Raw genomic sequence first — 19,664 nt, 5'->3', positions numbered from 1 at the left:
ACACTAAAATGGCTCTATGATTCTATGACTTTGGATGGAAATTCAGAGTATACTCGCCTGTTTCAAAGTTATCTTGAAGTCTTCTTGGATGAAGCTTTTTTTCACATTTCTGGTTAAGAGAAAAAACACGTATTACTCTTAATTAAAAAAAAAAAAAATCCCTTTCTTGGAAGTATAGCTTAAGTGTCAGCTAAGAGGTGTGATATATTTGATTTGATACACCGCCTGTGTGAATCGTTTTACTTGTAATTCAGGATGAATTCATTACTTTAGTATGCATCAAATCCACAAGTCTTTCAGAAGCATTGCAATCTTGTAGCGACTGACCGATCATTCTTAAAATGCAAGCTTTTAAATAAAAAAAAAAAATGACTGTTTTCTAAATACTGTAAGCCCCAAAGGTCTTGCAGCATGATGGTATGGACTTGAAGTTGCATATGCATAAGCCTGTTCTTCAATCTGCTTTTCTCAAAACACAAGGGGTGTGTATTTGCAAGCAGGCAGCCACCGCCACTTAGATTAGCATGTATTAGGGATGCAAAATTAGAATTCTCCAGGGAAAAGAATTAGCCTTAGGTATGCTGCTCTACGAACACAAATACAGAGAAAAGTATTGTCCTTTGCACTATGCAAATTAAGAGTCCCAGGCCTCCAAACAGCATTAAAATGTTATCACTGGGACGTGAAGTCTTTAAACTTCAAAGGACTGGCAATCATGAAAATGCAAATGAAACACCACATAAGTGTTTTGCAAAGTCTGTAAAGAACCTGCACAGTAGAGTATTAACAGTTCCATTTGTTTCCATCAAGATCCTACAGATTTCCATTATTACACGTTTTTCTACACAGCCAAATTTCTGGCCAGTCAATTCCTTGGCTTTTCTTTCTTCTACTTGTAGACCTAAAAGCAGTTAACTGTTTCTTGCTATGAAAAGAATGAAAAATCAACAGGACGAAAGTAGTTACATTTTCAGCACTTTTACAAGAAAAACAGAAAGAAGGTAGAAACTGCAACCCAGAATGAGAAGAATCTATCTTAAAGCCAGTAATCTAGAAAAATTAAAGCAAGCTGATCTGCATGGAGAACAGTGCATGCAGCTCAATGCTGCACAAAAGCCAACAACACAGACTGAGAGAGCCATAAAGAATAGTGGGGGGAAAAATCAAAATGATGTTGTAAAACAGGTTTCTCAGTGAACCTTCTCCCATCCAGCAAAACTTTGGGGACAAGGATATTTAGTTGGTGCAAGGGAAAGGTAATAAACCAAGAATGTCATGCTGCAACTGACTAAGTGTAATTCCAGTATTTGATTAAAAATTATATGAGATCAAGGCAAGTCTGTATCTCATTGTTTTTTGCTGTTGAGGAAAGAGATAATAAACATTAACATATAAGCATTAACACTTTGTATCAAACTGTTGTACGACAAAACTGTTTACAAAACATAAACATGTCAGACATGTCCTACATTGACTTATTATGGCATCCTGTGGTAGGCTGGAACCTGGAAAGCTGCAGAGAACTGTCTGCCGACATGGCTGCTATTTTCAACAATAAGCCTTGGTTCCAAAATGCAAACTTTAAAGGAAGGATGCATCGTCTATAGATCTGTATGCTCTAAGGTAAGAAATGTCATACTCCCACAGACACTTACTAAGTATTTTGTTAAAATATATTTTCAAGCAATAAGCAGTTTCTCTCAGCAGGACTTCTGCCTGTAAATTTCTTAAGCACTACTGGAACTTGTTAATGAGATAGCCACTAGGTTTTTCTTACCAAGGTGTGGTTTTGCTTTGCTGGTTGACTGTGGACTCCATTTGTTCTCTTCTTCTGTGTGGCAGTGTCTTGATTCTGCTTTCTGCCATTGCTCCTCAAGTTCTGACTCTGCTATTATGTCCAAAAGGTAGTAGAAGGAAGAGTTTAAATGGCAGCATCAAAAATTGTTTGTTGACAATCGCTATTTATCAGCTAAAACTGACATAACACAACTACCACCTGACACCCACCACCTCTACTGTCAGTAGCAAGCAAACAATCTGAGAAAGCCCCTAGAATTTTATTTTAATGTTCTAATTTGCATACTATAGTGTTAAAATTCAATTTCAGTTAAAATTTCAATTCCAGGGAGGAACACTTATGAACAAAGACATTGGTCTTAAATAGTCCAGACACATACGTTTGCCTAAGAAACAACCTACCTTTGTTTTTAACACTTCAGACGTTTCAGGATGATTGCATGGCTTTTGTGTTTGTTTTGGCTTCATGCACTGCTCTCCTGTGCCATCTGTGAGCACCTGCTGACTACTGCGAGGTTTGGATCTAGTACATGAAAACAGAGGTTAAAAAACAACTTAAGAGCTATTGGTAGCAGAACTGAAATGAAGAACTTTCTGCATTTTGAGAGTAATCTGGAAGACAAGTTTAAGTAACCTAGAGTACAAGCTGTAACAAAGATCACTGCATTCATACTGCATTGTTTTGACTGCTGGTAGGAAGCTTATGTTCTGCACAGACAGCAAGCTAGTCTCATGTCATCATTTTTAATGAGCGTTGGTGCTAACCTGATCTGAATTACTGGAGTAAAGCCTTCTTTTTGTGAGTCCAGGTTTTAAAATTTGCTCTACTACTTCTAGCTTAGATGAACCAAAAAGGGAGGGTAATCCCATACACTGGACTCAAGGAATTCTGTCAGTTCTATCACACTGAAGAATTTTCCAAAAAGTACATAATGACGCTAATTATTAAGTTTTCATCCTGTTCACAGGCCTGTAAGATACACCTGTAATTATTTATTTATAATTAGCCAACTCTATTACTAGGATAGAAATATTCAGAGAAAGGACGATTGGCTTCATAAGACCAACATTTTGCAGAAAGGATATAGAGATGTTAAACTGACCTGTTTCTTACCTAGCTTTTTCCGAGTTGGGCTTAGCGGGTGTGCTCACTGTAGATGAAACACCATTGTCACTCTCTGAGGAATCTCCATTCCTTCGGGAAATCCATTCCCTCAGTGGCCTGGTAAGCGAGCAGAAGTTCAATATGATCTATTTGCTAAAACAAATCTAAAGAATTAAAAGTTTTCTGAAAGGCACTGGCCTAGCATTTGCTTCATCTTGAACATACCTGATGAAAGGAATGGCCATAAAAAATTTGTTAGGTGCCAGACCTAGCTTGGACTTGGGGGTCATGTCATTCCTGTGGCATGGCAATTTGTCAATGGAAAACCACTCAATATTCTAGAAAAATGAAAAATAAAATCAAAATAAACCACTGTTGTTGCTGCAGAAAATACTTTACAAACACATTTCAAACTTACTATGCTTAATTTAAAAATTACAATGAAAGGCTTATTATGATACTGCAAGTTTTTTTCTACAAATTGTTAACTAATGATGGGGTTGTTCTTCTGACAGCAGCTACAGAGTAATGGATGGTACACCTCATACACATTCCAAGACATAACTAAAACATGAAATATATCATCCAGCAACTAAATTCTGAATATGAATTTCAGTAAACAAGCAAACAAAAAACTCACTACACACCAGATGCAGTAAATAATGGTAGTGGCTTCAAATAATTTTCCAAGCCACTAGTATTCTTGCTGCTTATATTTAAAATCAAAACCAGACTACCAATACTAGCTCAAAAATTATCAGAAATCAGGGAATGAAGTTTGCTGTACAAGTTTCAGGTTTTGTTATAGAATAATAATAATAAAAATAATAAAGTAGGAATACCATGAAATAATTAGCACATAGACTACCTAAGAAAGAAGATGGAGGGAATTCCAGTTTGACTGCATGTACTAATGTTGTTTTCGTGACGAATGGAGATGCCAGAGATTGTTAAGAATCAGTCTTTCCATTAGAGTTGCAACAACATGACAAGACTCTACAGTGACAAAACACTATTTGTAATTAGTATTTCAAGAATTCATCATGTTTGTTGGTTTCATTATTTCACAGACTATTAGCTTTAAAAGCCAACCTCCACAATAAGGTATCCACAAAACTAAACAAGTTAACATACCCGAATTTCCCTCCTGGTTTTGGGGTTGAATTTTGTATTCTTGGGAACTCCTGGAATGATGTAGAGCCGTGCTAACTGATCATTAATTCGCAGCTCAATGTATTCTTCTTTACTGATGTAATCTTTTATGTCAAACCCCGTTTCTTCAAACACCTGAAAAACATAAATGATATCAATGCATATATTTAAATTTATCCTTTTAGGACCTATCATCCTAAGGCAAGACACAAATAGTTTTCTGACCTACTCATGACAGCGGGCAACTGAAGAAGAAAGCCACAGGTACATGAAACAGAAAAGGCTGTTAAGCCCCACTGACAGTAATCCAGAGGTAGGACTCCTCAGTCAAATTTTTACAGACCAGATTTAGAACTAAACAGTAGGACAGCATCTTCAGTGAAGCCTCTTCTATTAAATTGTGAAGTTTAAAGCTCCAGAGCCGTGCATTGCTCTTTTACATTAACTTAGCTGTTTCCTGAAACAGTGATGTGTTGACTAGAAACTACACAGCATGTGGTCCTGCCTGTGAATATGTAAAACAAAAAAATAAAACTGAATAACCACATGAAGTAGCTACAGCAGGTAATACTTAAAATGTCTTGTGGTCAAGTGCATATATCAATATCAGCAAAATGGTTTCAAGTTCAATTTTTCAAAATGTAGAGGAAATTAAGCACAAATATTAAAAAATACTCAAGATCTTAATACAAAGTAAATAACTGACACCCAGTCTTCAAATTAGTACTAAAAACCCTTATGTAAAGGTCAAAAGCAAACCAAGCAAATCTTAATGTGTAACTGCATTAGGAACAGCAGAGTTCAAAAAATAACAAGCATAATGTCCTTATTCTTCCTGATTCTTCCAGATGATTTAAATGAATTCATTGTAGAAACTTGTTTTGCCTAAATGGTTAACCGTATAGTATGGTTATTCCTTCTGCAGTACAACTGAACCGTCTAGGCACTGCCCAGAGCAGACCTCTTCAATTAGACCACATGTAGGTGCAGTTAAAAGTTTTAGACCTGTGCTGACTCCAGAAAAAAAAAAAAAAAAAAAAAAAAAAGGTTTACACACACATTTTACGGACATTACAATGTTTGGCAACATGTTAGCTTTGAAAAATGTGCAAGTTCATCCACAATGACAATTTACCTTCATGGAAACAGATCAAAACAACAGTGTTGTTCACTAGCGTATTATAATATATTCTCCAAATTAGAAACATCAAACTATTTTCCCAGTCTAACTGTGCCCACTTTAAATGCTATACCCACTGTTTGTGGTCCATATATTTTTATTTTCTCCTTGCCCTTCAGTTGTAACCCTTTAGACTGAAAAATAAAAATATAAAACAACAACAACAAAAAAAAGGAGAAATAAAAACACCACAGAAGCAACTGCCTAACAAAATTTTAATCAAAGAATCTATTTATGTGTTGGGGGAGCATAAGACATGCATTTAATAATTAGTTTAACCTTATTAAGTCTCTGCTCATCCCTTGAGCTGTGCTATGATAGCCCACTGCATACACTGCTCAAGTATTTCACTTGGCAAGCTATCCAATACTATATAAGTAACACTATACACTGAAAAATAAGGAGTGCTAACGTGAAAGGAATTCTCATACATGCCTGTTGCATAAAAGTGTAGTGTTAAGATCTAACACTTTATTTTGCTTTTCCAAATCAATCCTAAATATCTTAGGGGTATGGAAACTACCCTCAACAAATCAGAAATGCTGAATTTTACATTCATGCTTCTTCAAGAGGCATATTTAAGAAAAGTCCACGACTCCTCAGATACAAATTCAGTCCAACCATGAAGAAAATTAAAGCATCTTGCTGTTTTCCCTCACTTTTGTTTTCCTTCTCTTAAGTTCGAGATGCATTATGTTAGAGGAACATTGTGAAAGAACAGTACTGGTACAAACGCAGACTATTTTCAACATGAAGCTCTACTATCTGCTGCGGCAATAAACCTCACAGATTGTTTTCTTTAGCACTTAATTGCCATATATCAATATTGTTGCTTGTTCCTTTATCACTGAATAAAAGCTCTTCACAATTTTTCCATAATCTTCTACAACCTCCATCTCATCTCTTCAGTCTCTTTACACAGCCCAGCTCTCATACAAGCTAAATTCCCATTCTTCTATCACCTTGTATGTGCAGTGGCCTCTCAGCTTAATATTCAAAAAGCCATGGAGTACCTCAGATTTTCAAAGCACCAAAAGTAATATTTAGAATTCAATTAATAGTTCAGAACTGAACTTCAAAAACAGCATTCATTTAACGTAGTATGTTAGTACAAGACAATGAAAAACATCAACATCGATTTTAAACTAGTTAATCACACCCTTGGTGATCACTCAGAAAAGCACTAAAAGCTACAGCAGAAGACTGCAACAATTACCTGATTTCAATAGAAGACATACCTAAGTAACACGTCTTTTCATCTACCACATATATCCTGCTCTCAGCAAAGCTTCATTTACATAACTTTAAAAAAAAAAAAAAAAAAAAGTTTGGTTCCCTTAAGCTGATTTTTAACTTACCTCTCTAGCAGCACAGTCATGAGGAGCCTCTTCTTTATTTACTTTCCCTTTTGGAAATCCCCAGCCAGACTTTGCTAAATAGCCCTGAACCAAAAGAACCTGCAAAATACAGTAAAGACATCTGTCAATACCGACTGTTCTAATTGATTTCTATTAATTCTCTTCCCTTCGCTGTCCTCTGCTTCCGACCCCCCAGAACAGTGACTTCAGCCTGGAGGAGGAACCCATTAGGTTTTCTGTGTTCTAGCAAAAACTGCAGATTTTTATTTTTTTAATGAAATCATGTAACTCCGAATAAAGAAGCAAAACTGAATAGGAAAGCAAGCAGAAGAGACTGTCTTCCATATCTTATTCCCATATTCTATTTTTGTACACACTCAGTGTCAAATATCTGTCATTTTTTTGTGAATCTGAAGTGTGCACTTTTTTTTTTTTAACGAGAAAACAAACGTAAACTACAAAATTACAAAATGTGAAGTACAAAGATTACTTTTGCCAGCACACGCCATCCTCCCCCCAGCTCTTCGAAACTATATTCATATTTACATTACATTTACATATTTACATATTCATACTTACATTTTCAAGTGTCTCATCAAGAATAATTGCACCATAGGTTGGCACTCCCATTTTATATTCCTTCCACTCGTCTAAAACCTTTTGTACGTCTTCACCTTGAGGCAGTAAAAAAGGGCAGTGATTGAAGAGTACAGCAGCAGTCAAGGAAGCTAAACTTGGGTAACCAATCACTGGCAGTTAAACAAAAGATAGCCGTTCCAGTATTTACAATAACCACGCACTATCCTCCTAGTACTTTCACATGCAACATCTTGTAAGTTGGAAGTATCATGGAAAATCCGTTACCAAAATCAAAAGTTAAAAAAGCATTAATTGAGTAATTTGGCAATTCTAATGCAAGCCAATTAAAAGATGAAAAAAAGACGGTGCTTGTTTGAAAGTGTCTTCTAATTTTGAAGAAAAGATATCCACATAACTGCTGTTTTAAATGTGTTAGTCTTAAAAACTTCTACATTTTGAAACTAATGGGAGACAAAAATACTCTCTCTCTTGGTTTAAGTGGAGAAATTTTTGCACAATCATTTGTTAGTCTACTGTGCAGAAACCATTCTTAAGCATTTCCTATTTAAAAACTATTTTTAATGGCATCATGTTACAGAAATCTAAATTTAATACACTTTATCAAAACTCACCACACAGAGAAAATAAGAACAGAACTTTTATAACTCTAAAATTTCAAAGGGAATCTACAAAAGCTTTAAAACAAAGAAGAAAGTTACTATATTATATACAAAACTATACTGCCAATAAGAAACATTCAAACATTCATTAGTAGTGTACACAAAACACTGCAGCAGAACTAACATTTTTTAGCAAATGTAAGCCAGAGAGCAAAAGATATAACGAATGAATATTATCTGTCTTACTGTATTTTTCCTGCACAGCCTATGACTGCCAGAGAAATTATGCTGATCTGAAAACTGTTATAATCTAAAAAATCTACTTTAAAAAATAACCACATAACATCAAAAAGAAAAAAAAAAAAAAGAAAAAAATCACATTTCTACAGTTCACTGTTGAAGTAGAATTTCATTATCAAACTAACAAGGAATATTTTGGTTAGTGAAAGCAGAGGCATCATGAAAATTAGAAGCAGCACCCAGTCCCACATCAATGAGAAAAGCTTACCAATAAAACAATTACTGGATGTTGGCATGAAATTTACTTTATGAGCTTTTCCCCCATGAGGACTACATTGTCTAAGTTTTATCAGGCCTTTTGAACAATAAAAAAAAGCGGAAGTTAACCATATGAATTTAGTAGTCATACGTCTTTTCTCCTGCCAACAGAACAGTTTCTAGCAGCATCTTTTTGTGACACAAATACATGCAGCTACCCATCAGGGAACACATACCATCTTCAGCTTAATATTTACATCAGCATTTCCTTGGAAAGAGATTAAATAAAGGAGAGAAAACACCACGAAGAGCTCCAGCACCTCATCTTTGAAGCCCACCTGCTCTGTCAAACTGCAGCCATAAGAAAAAATCCTCAGAGAAATTACCTGTTTTCCACAGTCTTAAGCCAAATGAGAATCATCTCTTCTATGGATGCCACAAAATTATGAAAGCAATGAAGAGATAAAAATCATAAATCCAGCAATAGTACTTTTTAATCATTAACACATGAACTGTCATTTTCCTGCTGCAGGTATAAAGTTTTGTTAACAATATTCAGTTTATACTTCGACCACTGAGACAGAAAACAATCACAGTAATAAAAAGGATATCAGCTTTCGCAAAATCTCTTATCCCACACTGAGGTAATCCTGGTGTGTTTTGCATGTAGAAATCCAAGTAAAACCAATGGGCAAGTTCAATCTGAAAGCATACTCTGATTGCATTGTCTCTCTCTTCGCTTGGAATGTGCAAAATAAATCGACTGCCAAGAAATTAAAAAAAAAAAATAAAAGCATGATTAGCCGAGTCTATTGATTTATACAAATCTGAAAACAAAAATGCATTACAGCAGTGGAATTCCTGATCCATTAACACAACACAACAGATCTTCCTGGAGGTCTGGATAGCAAAAGTTTTTTCTTAAGAAAATAAAACTTTGAACATCAAGAAAGAAAATGGATCGTGATGTTCTTCCACAAAAATCAATTACAAGGAACTAAGTAAATTAAGTACTGTGAAAACAGGGAGGGGAAGGACAGCCTATGTGAACAGCTACAAGAATGAAAACATTTTTAAATGTCCAGTGAAGAACATCTGCGAACTCTTGATAACAAGTCTATACATTTCTTCTGGATACAAGTTAAACACAGATGTCTATTTTCACTGAAAAACACAGTGAACTATTAATTCACACAAGTTTTAAAACTCAGTATGGTCCCATTAGTTTTCTCAATCTGGAACAGAAAGTGGACAGTTGGTTTATTTTTCAAGCCTGCTTTATGTTTCAGCCCAGATACTGGCACACACAGTTCCAGAGATGAGCAGATGAGTAGCAATACTCTGTGATGGCTCATTTTGTTTACACAGTTAAACTTTATTTATCAATTCTAAGATCAAGAATAAAATAATTTTCCTTTTGGAGATTTATGGTCACTCACCCGACTGAACTTAAACTATTTGACAGTGCTGTTTTAAACTCAACTCCTGAGGTTAAAAAAAAAAAAAAAAGGCCTGTAATATCTTTGCCAGAAGTGACAACACTTCAGACATCTTTACTTAAAATTTACAAGCGTAAGTCGTTAAGGAATGCCATGAGCAGCCTCCTCCTCCACCAGCTGTGGCCAAGGATGCACTCCTGCCCAGCCCAGAGCCCTCGGCCCTTTCCTGTTTTCGGGCTCAGCAGGTAGTGAGGCCAAGCACCTGTCCCAGAGCCCATGAGGTGGCCAGCCACATAGGCAGCCCCAGACAGTGCACCTGCAACAGGACCCAGTCCCTGAGGGACAGGACCCTGTCCCTGAGGGGCACTGCACCATCCCCTCCAGCCCTGGGGCTGGTAGAGCCAGCAGGCCCTGGTGCAGGCCCACAGACAACATCCCGAGATCTGCAGGACACAGACATTGCACATCGTCCTCCCACAGCCTGACACAGCCCCACTGCCCCTTGCCCTGCGGGGCGCTCGGCAGGGCCAGACAGCGATGGGCCCTCCCGATGCCGATGCCAGGACCCTGCTCCCTCTCCGCACCTCACCAGGGGCTGGGGCTTGCAGCACACCCACCTGTGCCACAGCGTGCAGACGGTGGAGGAAAGACTGAGCACAACACAAGAAGACAGGACAGACTGTGCCCATCAGGTGCAGGGCTCTGCCAGGCAGTCACACTGACGGCCCTGTTTCACACCCCTCCTGCCCACCCGTGCTTTGCAGGTCCCCCCGTGGGTCCGTACGGCTCCGTCAGCCGTGAGGTCCAGCCTGATCTCCCTGGAAGCAGGGCCTGTAGTTTCTCAACAGCCCGTCAGCCACTGCAACCAAGGGGTTTGTTTCTTGTCACTGTCTCCATTTTTCTCTTCCTAGAAAGAGAGCCTGCGTCTCTGTATATTTTTGTTATTGGTTTCCCCCCTTTCCCCTTCTTTCCTGATTGACAGGTTCCCACTCAGACCACTGGAATAAACACTGTCACTTTCTCATGGCCTCATCAGTTAGTGAGACTGATCAGATTTGGTTCTCATTGCTGCCCCTCTTATCACTTGCCTGTCTGGTTTGTGTCCCAGTGTGCTTTATTTATGGATTCCTCCTTTGCTCATTATCCTTTGCATTGAAAAAGGTCCTTGACCAGATACTCTTACATGAATAGCCTTATTCAATTCAACAAGAATATTTTCCTCTTTGGCAATTTTTGTGCTGTAAATAACAGCCATGCTGCTCCCTTCTTGAAGGCTCTATTACTGCTGAAAACATTCCATACATATAAAGCTGTGGTAGCTCAAAGTTGTTGTTTTTATTTTTTTAAGCCTATTTTACATCATAACTAGTAGATGCTTTCTTACACTGCAGCTAACATTAATCTGAAGATACAATACACAGAAGTTCTTAATTCCGCTTGGGTACTACATGTCAGCCCTGGCAATAAAAGCAAAAACAATGAAGAATACTACTTACAAATCGAAAAGCTAACTTTTCTAGAGTAAGTGAAGTCCAACAACAGGCACTTCAAAGTGTCACGGGGCTGCCCCGTGCCGACACAGCCGGTTCCAGGCAGCTCCAGCAGCCTCACTGCAGAGCACGGCCAGGCCCTGCAGCTGAGATGGCAGCACCTTGGGGAAACGGGTTTGAGTAAGAGGGAAAATGCTGGACAGGCAGAGGAGGAGAGGAGAAAACAAGTCTGCAAGAGCTGCACAAACTGCAAGTTCAGAGTGAAGGGGCAGAGGACAGGCCAGGTGCCCGCCCTGCAGCCCACTAGTAAGTAGAGCAGCAGGATGCTTCCTATGTGTGAATAGAAATGTTGTTTTTGCAGAGTTACATCGCTTAACAGTAAGGAATCTGGTACTGCGATATGCTTGCAGTGATAAGAAAACTTAGCAGGCGACCTGGTAAAATGCAGACAACCAGACTCCTCAGAATAATTAGGTGAATATCACGGTGTCAAGCCAAGTCAGATAAGTGAAGAAACATTACACCACTTCAAACAGTAAAAACGTCAAAAGATTTGAAATTTAACAGGCTGGCAACCGCAGGACATGTGTAGTCTGTGAAGCATCAGATAGATTGTGAACCTGGATTACCCACTCAGTGGGGAAACAGGGGAGGGTCCTGTCATCAAAGGGTATATAAACTGTTTTGGAGCTAGTAGAGGCGCTCCTGCTTGTGGGGCACCTGCCATTGCAACAGTGAATAAATTACTATTTCACTGAGACCCTCACCTGAGCATAAGTTATTGGCTACGGTGTGTTTCTCACAATCTGGGGGCTCGTCCCGGATCCAGTCACCTGCCGGGGAGCCCCACCGCCGCAGCAGCAGGAAGGCATGCCCCGCTGATTTCAGCGGTCCTGTGCATCCACAGTGGTGGTGCTGCGGAGAGCTGACAGAGGGCCCAGGGCCCGAGACTGGTTACAGAGGCAGGATCCTTGGAGTAGTGGGGAAGGGAAGAAGGTAGGCACTCCGGGTTTAAGAATTGATCCGGTAACTCTGAGCACAGACCAAGGTAAGAAATATTAAGTATTGCCTTGGGGGTCAGCTGAGACTCTGTGTGATGTGTGAGTGAGATGTATTTCTGTGGAGTCCTGATCCGTGGAGTCCGGTTCTGTGGCTCCGCGAGGGGCACAGCCAGAGACGGATAAAGCGTGAGATAAGGGAGAGAAAGGAAGAGTCTCTGGAAATTTGGTGTACGGTGAGCCCTTGCACAGGGAAGTGCTTGGCAGTACACCCCCATCTTCCAGGATCAGAACGTGAGTGTGTGGTACCCCGCGGGAGGGAAATCTCTGTAGCAGCACACTGACAAGGGCTAGGAAAAATGGGACATATGACTTCCAGGGGACAGGGAGATGTCCCTGGGGGAGTGCCTACCAACAGGTCTTCCTGAAGAACAGTAAGAAACTGGAAAAATAATCTCAAAATTAGAGGAGACAATAAAAGAAAAAAAAAAAAAAAGGCTAAATATTGTGTATCAGTCTGGACAAAAGAACCAATTAAGGAAACAGCAGTATTTTGGCCAAAATATGGGTCTGATGAAAATTCAGGCTTTAACTTTATATGTAAACAATAAGATTCCTTCTTTGGAGAAGGAGCTGAGTTATGCTCCCTGTAATCCTAATATTGCACCCGTGGCAGCAGCAGTCACTCCAGGAAGGAGACAGGGACTGCAATTAACACTGTCCCTAGAGAAGGAGCGTACTCTAGGCTCTGGCAAGAATCAGAACAAGGTAGAAGAGATATTGAGAATTTTGCCTTCCCTGATACTAACAGTACTAACACTAACTGTGTATCCTCTTAGGTGAACTACCCCCCTCCCTACCAGCAGAGAGGTTAGGAGTTTTAAGAAGGAGATGAAGTCTTTAATTGAGGACCCCAACAGCCTAGCTGAACAATTAGACCAGTTTCTAGGGCCTGACTTATACTCGGGGGGGGGGGAGGAATTATGTCTGTAAGTATGTTGTTTTCAGGGAAAGAAATGGGAATGATCAGGAGGAGAGCTGCTATACAAGAATGGGAAAGAGCTCATCCTCCAGGACCAGGGGTCATACCGGCAGGGCAGAAATACCCACTTGCCATCCTGGCTGGAATAATAATAGTGTGCAACACAGAAATGAGAGACTTGGGGTCAGAATGAGAAAGTACTTGGGGGTGAGTCCTAAGGACCTGGTATCCCAAGGGCACTTGGAAGTTCATTTTGTGATTAAAGCCTGGCAAGATACACAGAAAATGCTCCAGAAGGTGGGGGGATGTTGTGAACAGTCACTGGGGGGCTCTCCTGAGGCAGGCCCTGAAGGTGTGTGCCAGGAGGGGAGATGAGAAGGAAAAGCAGAGAGCGACAGTAATGGTAGTGACAGTGCAGTGGGTAGTGAGGCAGAGGGTTGGAGAAAGAGGAAGAAAATCTTCAGGGGGAATCAGGGCCAGGATAGAAAGGAGAGGAAGAGAGATGAAGGAATGGCAGGCAAGGAAGGCCGCCTGTGCTGCTGCCTGAATCCTAGCAGGGACAGGCTTTGATGTTTTGTGTGGCCAGGCTGGCCACTTCAAATAGGAATATCCTAAGTGTAAGAAGGAGGAAAGAAGGAAAATGGGATGAAATATGGTATACTGGTATGTTGTTTCTGCATCCTGGAGGGAGAAAGGTATGGAATTGAGTTGGCCAATGACTGAGCCTTTGGTGAAAGTACAGGCTGGAGGAAGACAGAAGTGTTAAAAAGGGTTACTGAAGGTGTTAAAGGTGTGGTATGTAGAGCCTGACAGAGCTGTCTGAAGTTGAGTGTGCAGGGGAAGAGGATGCAGGCATTATCTAAGTACCAGTCTGGAAGTTTTGGTATCTTTGCTGTGGTGTTTGGTCAGTTTCCCAAGTATCAGGAAGCGGTGGGGGGGGGGACATCCTGCTCCACCAGGGGCCTCTCCACAGGCTGCAGGAGGGCTTTGGCTCCGGCGCCTGGAGCGCCTCCTCCCCGTCCTTCTGCGCTGACCGTGGTGTCTGCGGGGAGGTTTCTGGCTCCTGGCCCTCCCAGCTGCTGTTGAGCAGCAGGTTTGTGTTTGTTTGTTTGTTTTCGTGGATGTGCTCTCACAGAGGCACAGACTGTGTTGCTCATGGCTTGGCTCTGTGCAGCGGTGGGCCCCCTTGGGGCCAGATGCAATTGTCCATCTGCCACAGGGAGGCGTCTGGATTTTTCTCATGGGGGCTGCCACTGCAGCCCCCCCCCAAAACCTTGCCACCGAACCCAATACACTGGGGCAGCTAGGTCATTACTGGCCTGTAAAGCATCAGGGATTAAATTAACTAACGAAACCCTAAATGTGATGGGGGTAGAAGAGGCTGGGATAACAGTGCCACTTTGGGGGGATACCAAGCTGAGACTAGTGAGAGAGGGAGTTAGGAGAATACAATAAAAGAATTTACTAACTTTTTAGAAAAGGGGGGACTGAGAGAGGGAGTTAGGAGAATCTTATCAAGTAGCGATAGAGCACTGACGGCATTAAATTAGGATGCTATTTAGTCTCTTTGCTAACTATGGTGTGTTGTGCAAAGCAACTAGATCAAGCCTTGGGCCCCTTACCAAGGTCCGTCTCATAATAAGAGTGTGAGCCTCTCTTAAGAAACTGGCAGAAACTGGTCCTGCGGATGGACAAGAGCCAAGGAGCAACTGAGCCTGTGCAAAGACAAGAGGTCAGCTGGTGGTGATGAGGAAGAGTCATCAATCTTCATCCCCACGACCCCCGGCACCCACCACCAGAACACACTGTGCAAGCGCAGATGGGAGGAGTTTATGGAAATGACTCCTTGGAGGTAATTTTAATACGAAGTGGGGACGGGTTATGAATATGTATAGGCGTACTGGGAAACTTCATGCATATGTAACTCTTTCCTGCATATAACCGAGGCAAGTTGCTGCGTCAGGCGTGCACAACGTTGGCGGGACTGCCCCCCTGCTGAACAAACACACCTACTGTACAGTCCTACTGACTGCGGAGTCCATTTTCCATGAGTCACTAGGGGATAAAATGATCACTGGGCAATTATTGTATGTACCCAAGGCACAGACCAACTTGTTGGGAAGGGATTTGATGATTAAATTGGGCATTCAAATAGTAAACTGTTACACTGGAATAACTGTTATTAATGGAGTGTTCTTAGGCCCTGAGAGTAAAGATATATTCACCTCTGACTGGAAAGACCCTGAAATGGGGGCGGAAGCAACAGTACAGGTGGACAGTTTTACCTCAGGGGTTTACAGGGCCACCGATTTATTTGGGCAAGTTCTAGAACAGATTTTGCAGCAATTGCAACCTCCCGAGGAGGTACTACTGTTACAAATAAGTGGATGATTTTTTATTCTCAGGACAGGAGAAAAGAGTTGTGAAGGAAGCTACTAACAAGCTATTCAACTTTCTGGGAAAGCAGGGCTCGGGAGTATTGAAAAATAAATTACAATGTGTAGAAAGAGAAGTCAGGTATTTAAGGCATTTAATGTCTGAAGGAAAATGAAGAGTAAAGCCAGAGAGGATTCAGGGAATTGTTGAAAATTAAGAAAGAACTAAAAAGTTTTAAAAGAAATATTTTTTTTTAAAGAATCAGGAGCCATGAAGTCTGAAGGAAAATGGATACTCCCTGATGGGAGAGAAACGCTGAATAAAGCACCAATGAGGCAAATGTTAATTGTTTTACATCAAGAGTCATTGGGAGGTGCAAGCAATGTGTGACGTTGTGCTAAGTATGTCTGTACTCTTTAGTGAAGCAAATATGCAGAGAATGTACCATATGTCAAAGGGTAAATAAAAAGGTCATCCATAACCCACCTACAGGAGGACAGGAGCCAGGGATTCAACTTTTTCAAAGTATCCAGGTAGACTTTACTGAGCTACTTGTTTGTCCTAATTGACCAAGTGACTGTATGGGTGTAAGCTTTACTGCAAGGGTTAAAGCAGGCCTTAGAGATTGGGTGGGATTTTCACTCCCCCTGACACGCCTCCTCTTCTGGGAAGGTGGAGCTAATGAACCAGACATTAAAGAAGCAATCAACTAAATTAGTGTTAGAAACCCGACTTCTTTGGGTAAAATGCTTACTCCTATAGGTTCAAACAGCACCGAGAAAGGATACAGGAATTTCACCATACAAGATGCTGTTCGGATTGCCCTATCTGGGCAGAAGGGATGAGATACCACAATTCAAAACAAGTGAGTTTTCTTAAGAACTCTGTTCTGGAGTTGTTCTCTTCTTTGTCATCTCTCGGGATCCGTGGGCTGTTGGCTCAAACCCCACAAACCCCATTCACCACCACCACCCAGGAAGTTGGGTCCTGATTTGGACCTGGAAAGAATTAACTCTGGCCTGAGTGGGAAGGACCGTTACTGACCACTGAAACAGCCGCAAGAACTGTGGGAAAAGGCTGGACTCACTATACTCGAGTGAAGGCATCCGTCGACCCTAGTACCTGGGAAGCTGTTCCTACAGAAGACTTGCTGGAAGTTGAAATCGAAGAGAAAAATCTCACAGTGGACTCTGAGCGGGATAAAAGCTTACAATTGTAAACTAACCTTTTATTTTCACAGGTAACTAATGAGTGTGGCCTGCGAGTGAGAGAAAGGACTGGCCTATAGCAAATTGAAGTGTTCCCAAGGGGCTTTTGCTCTAGTAGTACATATATCTCATTCTTTGTATTGATAATTATTTGGAAACCTGCAGGTTAAAAACAATGACAGGGAAAATTCAACTGTTAATTTTGTTTCTAAGTAATTGTAGGCCTTAGAGAAGGCCTTGATCAATTGGCAACGTGGAAAAGGAATGACCAGATAATAGTAAGACGGGATACCCCGTCAAGATATGGGTGACTGTGACAGAGGGTTATGTACCACAGTCTGTCATGTTTGATGCTTGTGAGGTGTTAGCTTGTGGAGATTTAAATGCCCAACAACAACTGAGCAGAGAGAACAAATAACTGGGAGAGACCCAACAGCTAGATTGAGAATAGCTGTATGGAAACGATCCTCTATTGCTATCAGAGAAAGGGAGAAACTCAAGGAGGAAACAGGAGAGAAAACAGGAGGCCCTGTTTGAAATGCAGCAGTTCAAACATTTGAGATTCAAACAGGGTATGGGGATGTGAATGCCTGGATAGAACGGGTCAAATATACCGTCCAGAGTCTCAACCGTAGCCACTGCTATGCTTGTGCCTCGGGATGACCGATTGCCCAGATAGTGCCCTTCCTGTGGGGGTGGACCAAGGATTTCCAGGGGATGTGATGTATGATTGCATTGTACCAAGAAAAGACTGCCTGGGGAAATGAGGCCTGTAAGTCTCTCTTTGCTGTTCCTTGTGTGATAGCAATATCAGGGCTCCCCCTGCATTCTCTACAGCTATAGGTAACCATACAGCTTGCCTCTCACGGCAGGGTGTGAGTGCTACTCAGCATCGGGGAGAATTTGCCTTGTGCTACCAAAGACTTGATGGGAAACTGCTCAAGACTGGAGATCCCCAGGGCAGATCTCTGGTGGTGCTGTGGAGGGAAGATCTTACAGCCCACCCTACCATCTAACTGGGGAGGCACTTGGGCACTTGTTCAATTAGCTATACCCTTCACCCTGGCATTTGAAAGAGAAACATCACAAATACCCAGAAGAAGTAAAAGAGGCTTAGGTGTATAATCCAATGAGAGTGTACATAGATACTAATGGGGTGCCTAGAGGAGTTCCTGATGAACATAAAGCCAGGAATCAAATTGAACATAAAGCCAGGAATCACACTTAGGAGCTACAGCCTGCGGGAAGGACCCACAGCAGAGGCAGATGGAGCAGCAGAGAGGAGCTGGGATGGACTGACCTCGAGCCCCATTCCCCATCCCTGTGCATTGCTCAGGGTGGGGAGAGGAGGCACAGATGTAGGAGTGCCTACAGGAAAGAGAGCATCAAGCCCCAGACCCTACATGAAGACACTGTACCTCCTTAAAGTACAACTCAGCAGCACAAGGCAGTATGGTGAAAAATAATGTGGACACCTGTGACATATTAAAAAAACAGGTCAGAACAGTCCTATTATTGAAGTATAAACACACATTAAACTTACTAGAACTAGAATAAATTGTAACCTAGCATTCTGTAATTCCAAAACAGCCTGAGACAAAGGCTTGAAGACATTATGTACCTGGCTTTAGTTTTCAACTTGTCTCCACACGCTGCCAAGTAACACTTAATGCTCTGAACAAGAATTGTGTTTAATTTTTTTTAGCTTAGTTTAGTAGCAGGGAAAAGCTGTTATGTAGCTTGAGAAGAAATGTTCAGGGCAAATGCATTAGACTACTGTTTTTAATCTTATTTTGTTACCCTTAGCAGAATAGTTTTGCAAGGAAAGCATTTAACAATAATCACCACCACCATTATCACCTATACTCAATCCTCAAACAGCCCCCTGAAGCTGAATTTGGAAGCCTAATTGTTATTTTCTACTGTTGGAAAAACTTGCGGCTTTTTGTTGTTGTAGTTGTTGGGGATTGCTTTTTGACAAATACTAACTAGGGTTGCTACTAAACTGCCAAACTTTACCCTCACCAAAACACACCACTGCACCAAGGCTGCAAGGCAAACTTTTTGAACAGACTTGCCCAGTTAGTTACATTGTCACAAATCCTGCCTAAGAACATAACACAGACACATCTCAACGTTAACCCATCTCAAACCTGAGTTACTTAAAGTGACGGCAGACAACAGAAATGCGGATACTTATCCCAGTTAACTGTACAATTGAATGGTATTTGGCACTGTAGTGGGTTTACGTGGCAAGGTTTTGGTAGCAGGGAGCCATAGGGGTGGTTTCTGTGAGAAAGATCTAGAAGCTGCCCCATGTTTGGGAAGGGCCCCATTGTTTTCCAGATCTGAGCCAATAAGCAATGTTGTTTGCGCCTCTGTGAGAGCATATTTGAGACAGGGGAAAAAACGCTGCGCCACACAGCAGCCGGGAGTGAGAAACAGCCTGCAGGTGGTCAGTGTAGAAGGAGGGGGAGAGGTGCTCCTGGCGCCGTAGCAGAAGTCCCCTGCGGCCTGTGGTGAGGACCATGGTGAAGCAGGATGTCCCCCTGCAGCCCATGGAGTACCACGGTGGAGCAGGTGGCCCTGCACCGACGGAGGCTGCCGCCTGTGGAAGACCCCTGCCGGAGCAGATTCCAGGCCGGACCTGTAGCCCATGGTGAGGAGCCCACGCAGGAGCAGGTGACCTGGCAGGAGCTGCTGCCCGTAGGGGAGCCAGGTTGGAGCAGTTTGCTCCTCAGGGATGGACCCCGTGGTACGGACCCATATCTGGAGCAGTTCTGGAAGAGCTGCTGCCTGTGGGAAGCCCACGCCGGATCAGTTCATCAGGGACTGCATCCCGTGGGTGGGACCCCACAGCACAGGGGACGAGAGTGACCGAG

The 19,664-nt window shown here is 41.7% G+C and overlaps 1 protein-coding gene across 2 annotated transcripts in view; it reads right to left on the bottom strand.

The window, feature by feature from the left end:
* The window catches only part of DCP2 (decapping mRNA 2), a 37,263-nt gene that overhangs the window by 6,744 nt on the left and 10,855 nt on the right, over positions 1-19,664 (bottom strand). The window contains exons 2-10 of one of the 2 annotated variants that reach the window (XM_084504448.1): positions 8,901-9,052; positions 7,172-7,299; positions 6,593-6,691; positions 4,037-4,189; positions 3,128-3,240; positions 2,912-3,019; positions 2,200-2,320; positions 1,778-1,888; positions 58-109 (exon numbers count right to left, since the gene is read on the bottom strand). In XM_084504448.1, the coding sequence (XP_084360574.1) occupies positions 58-109; positions 1,778-1,888; positions 2,200-2,320; positions 2,912-3,019; positions 3,128-3,240; positions 4,037-4,189; positions 6,593-6,691; positions 7,172-7,299; positions 8,901-9,052 (1,037 nt within the window). The remainder of the gene's footprint in view (positions 1-57; positions 110-1,777; positions 1,889-2,199; positions 2,321-2,911; positions 3,020-3,127; positions 3,241-4,036; positions 4,190-6,592; positions 6,692-7,171; positions 7,300-8,900; positions 9,053-19,664) is intronic. The other variant, XM_084504449.1, reaches the window with a different exon arrangement.

Source organism: Aythya ferina, assembly GCF_964211825.1.
Source record: "Aythya ferina genome assembly, chromosome: Z".
Lineage (NCBI taxonomy): Eukaryota > Metazoa > Chordata > Aves > Anseriformes > Anatidae > Aythya > Aythya ferina.
Note: the sequence above shows the minus strand (reverse complement) of the source record. Positions and strands in the feature narration are given on the sequence as shown.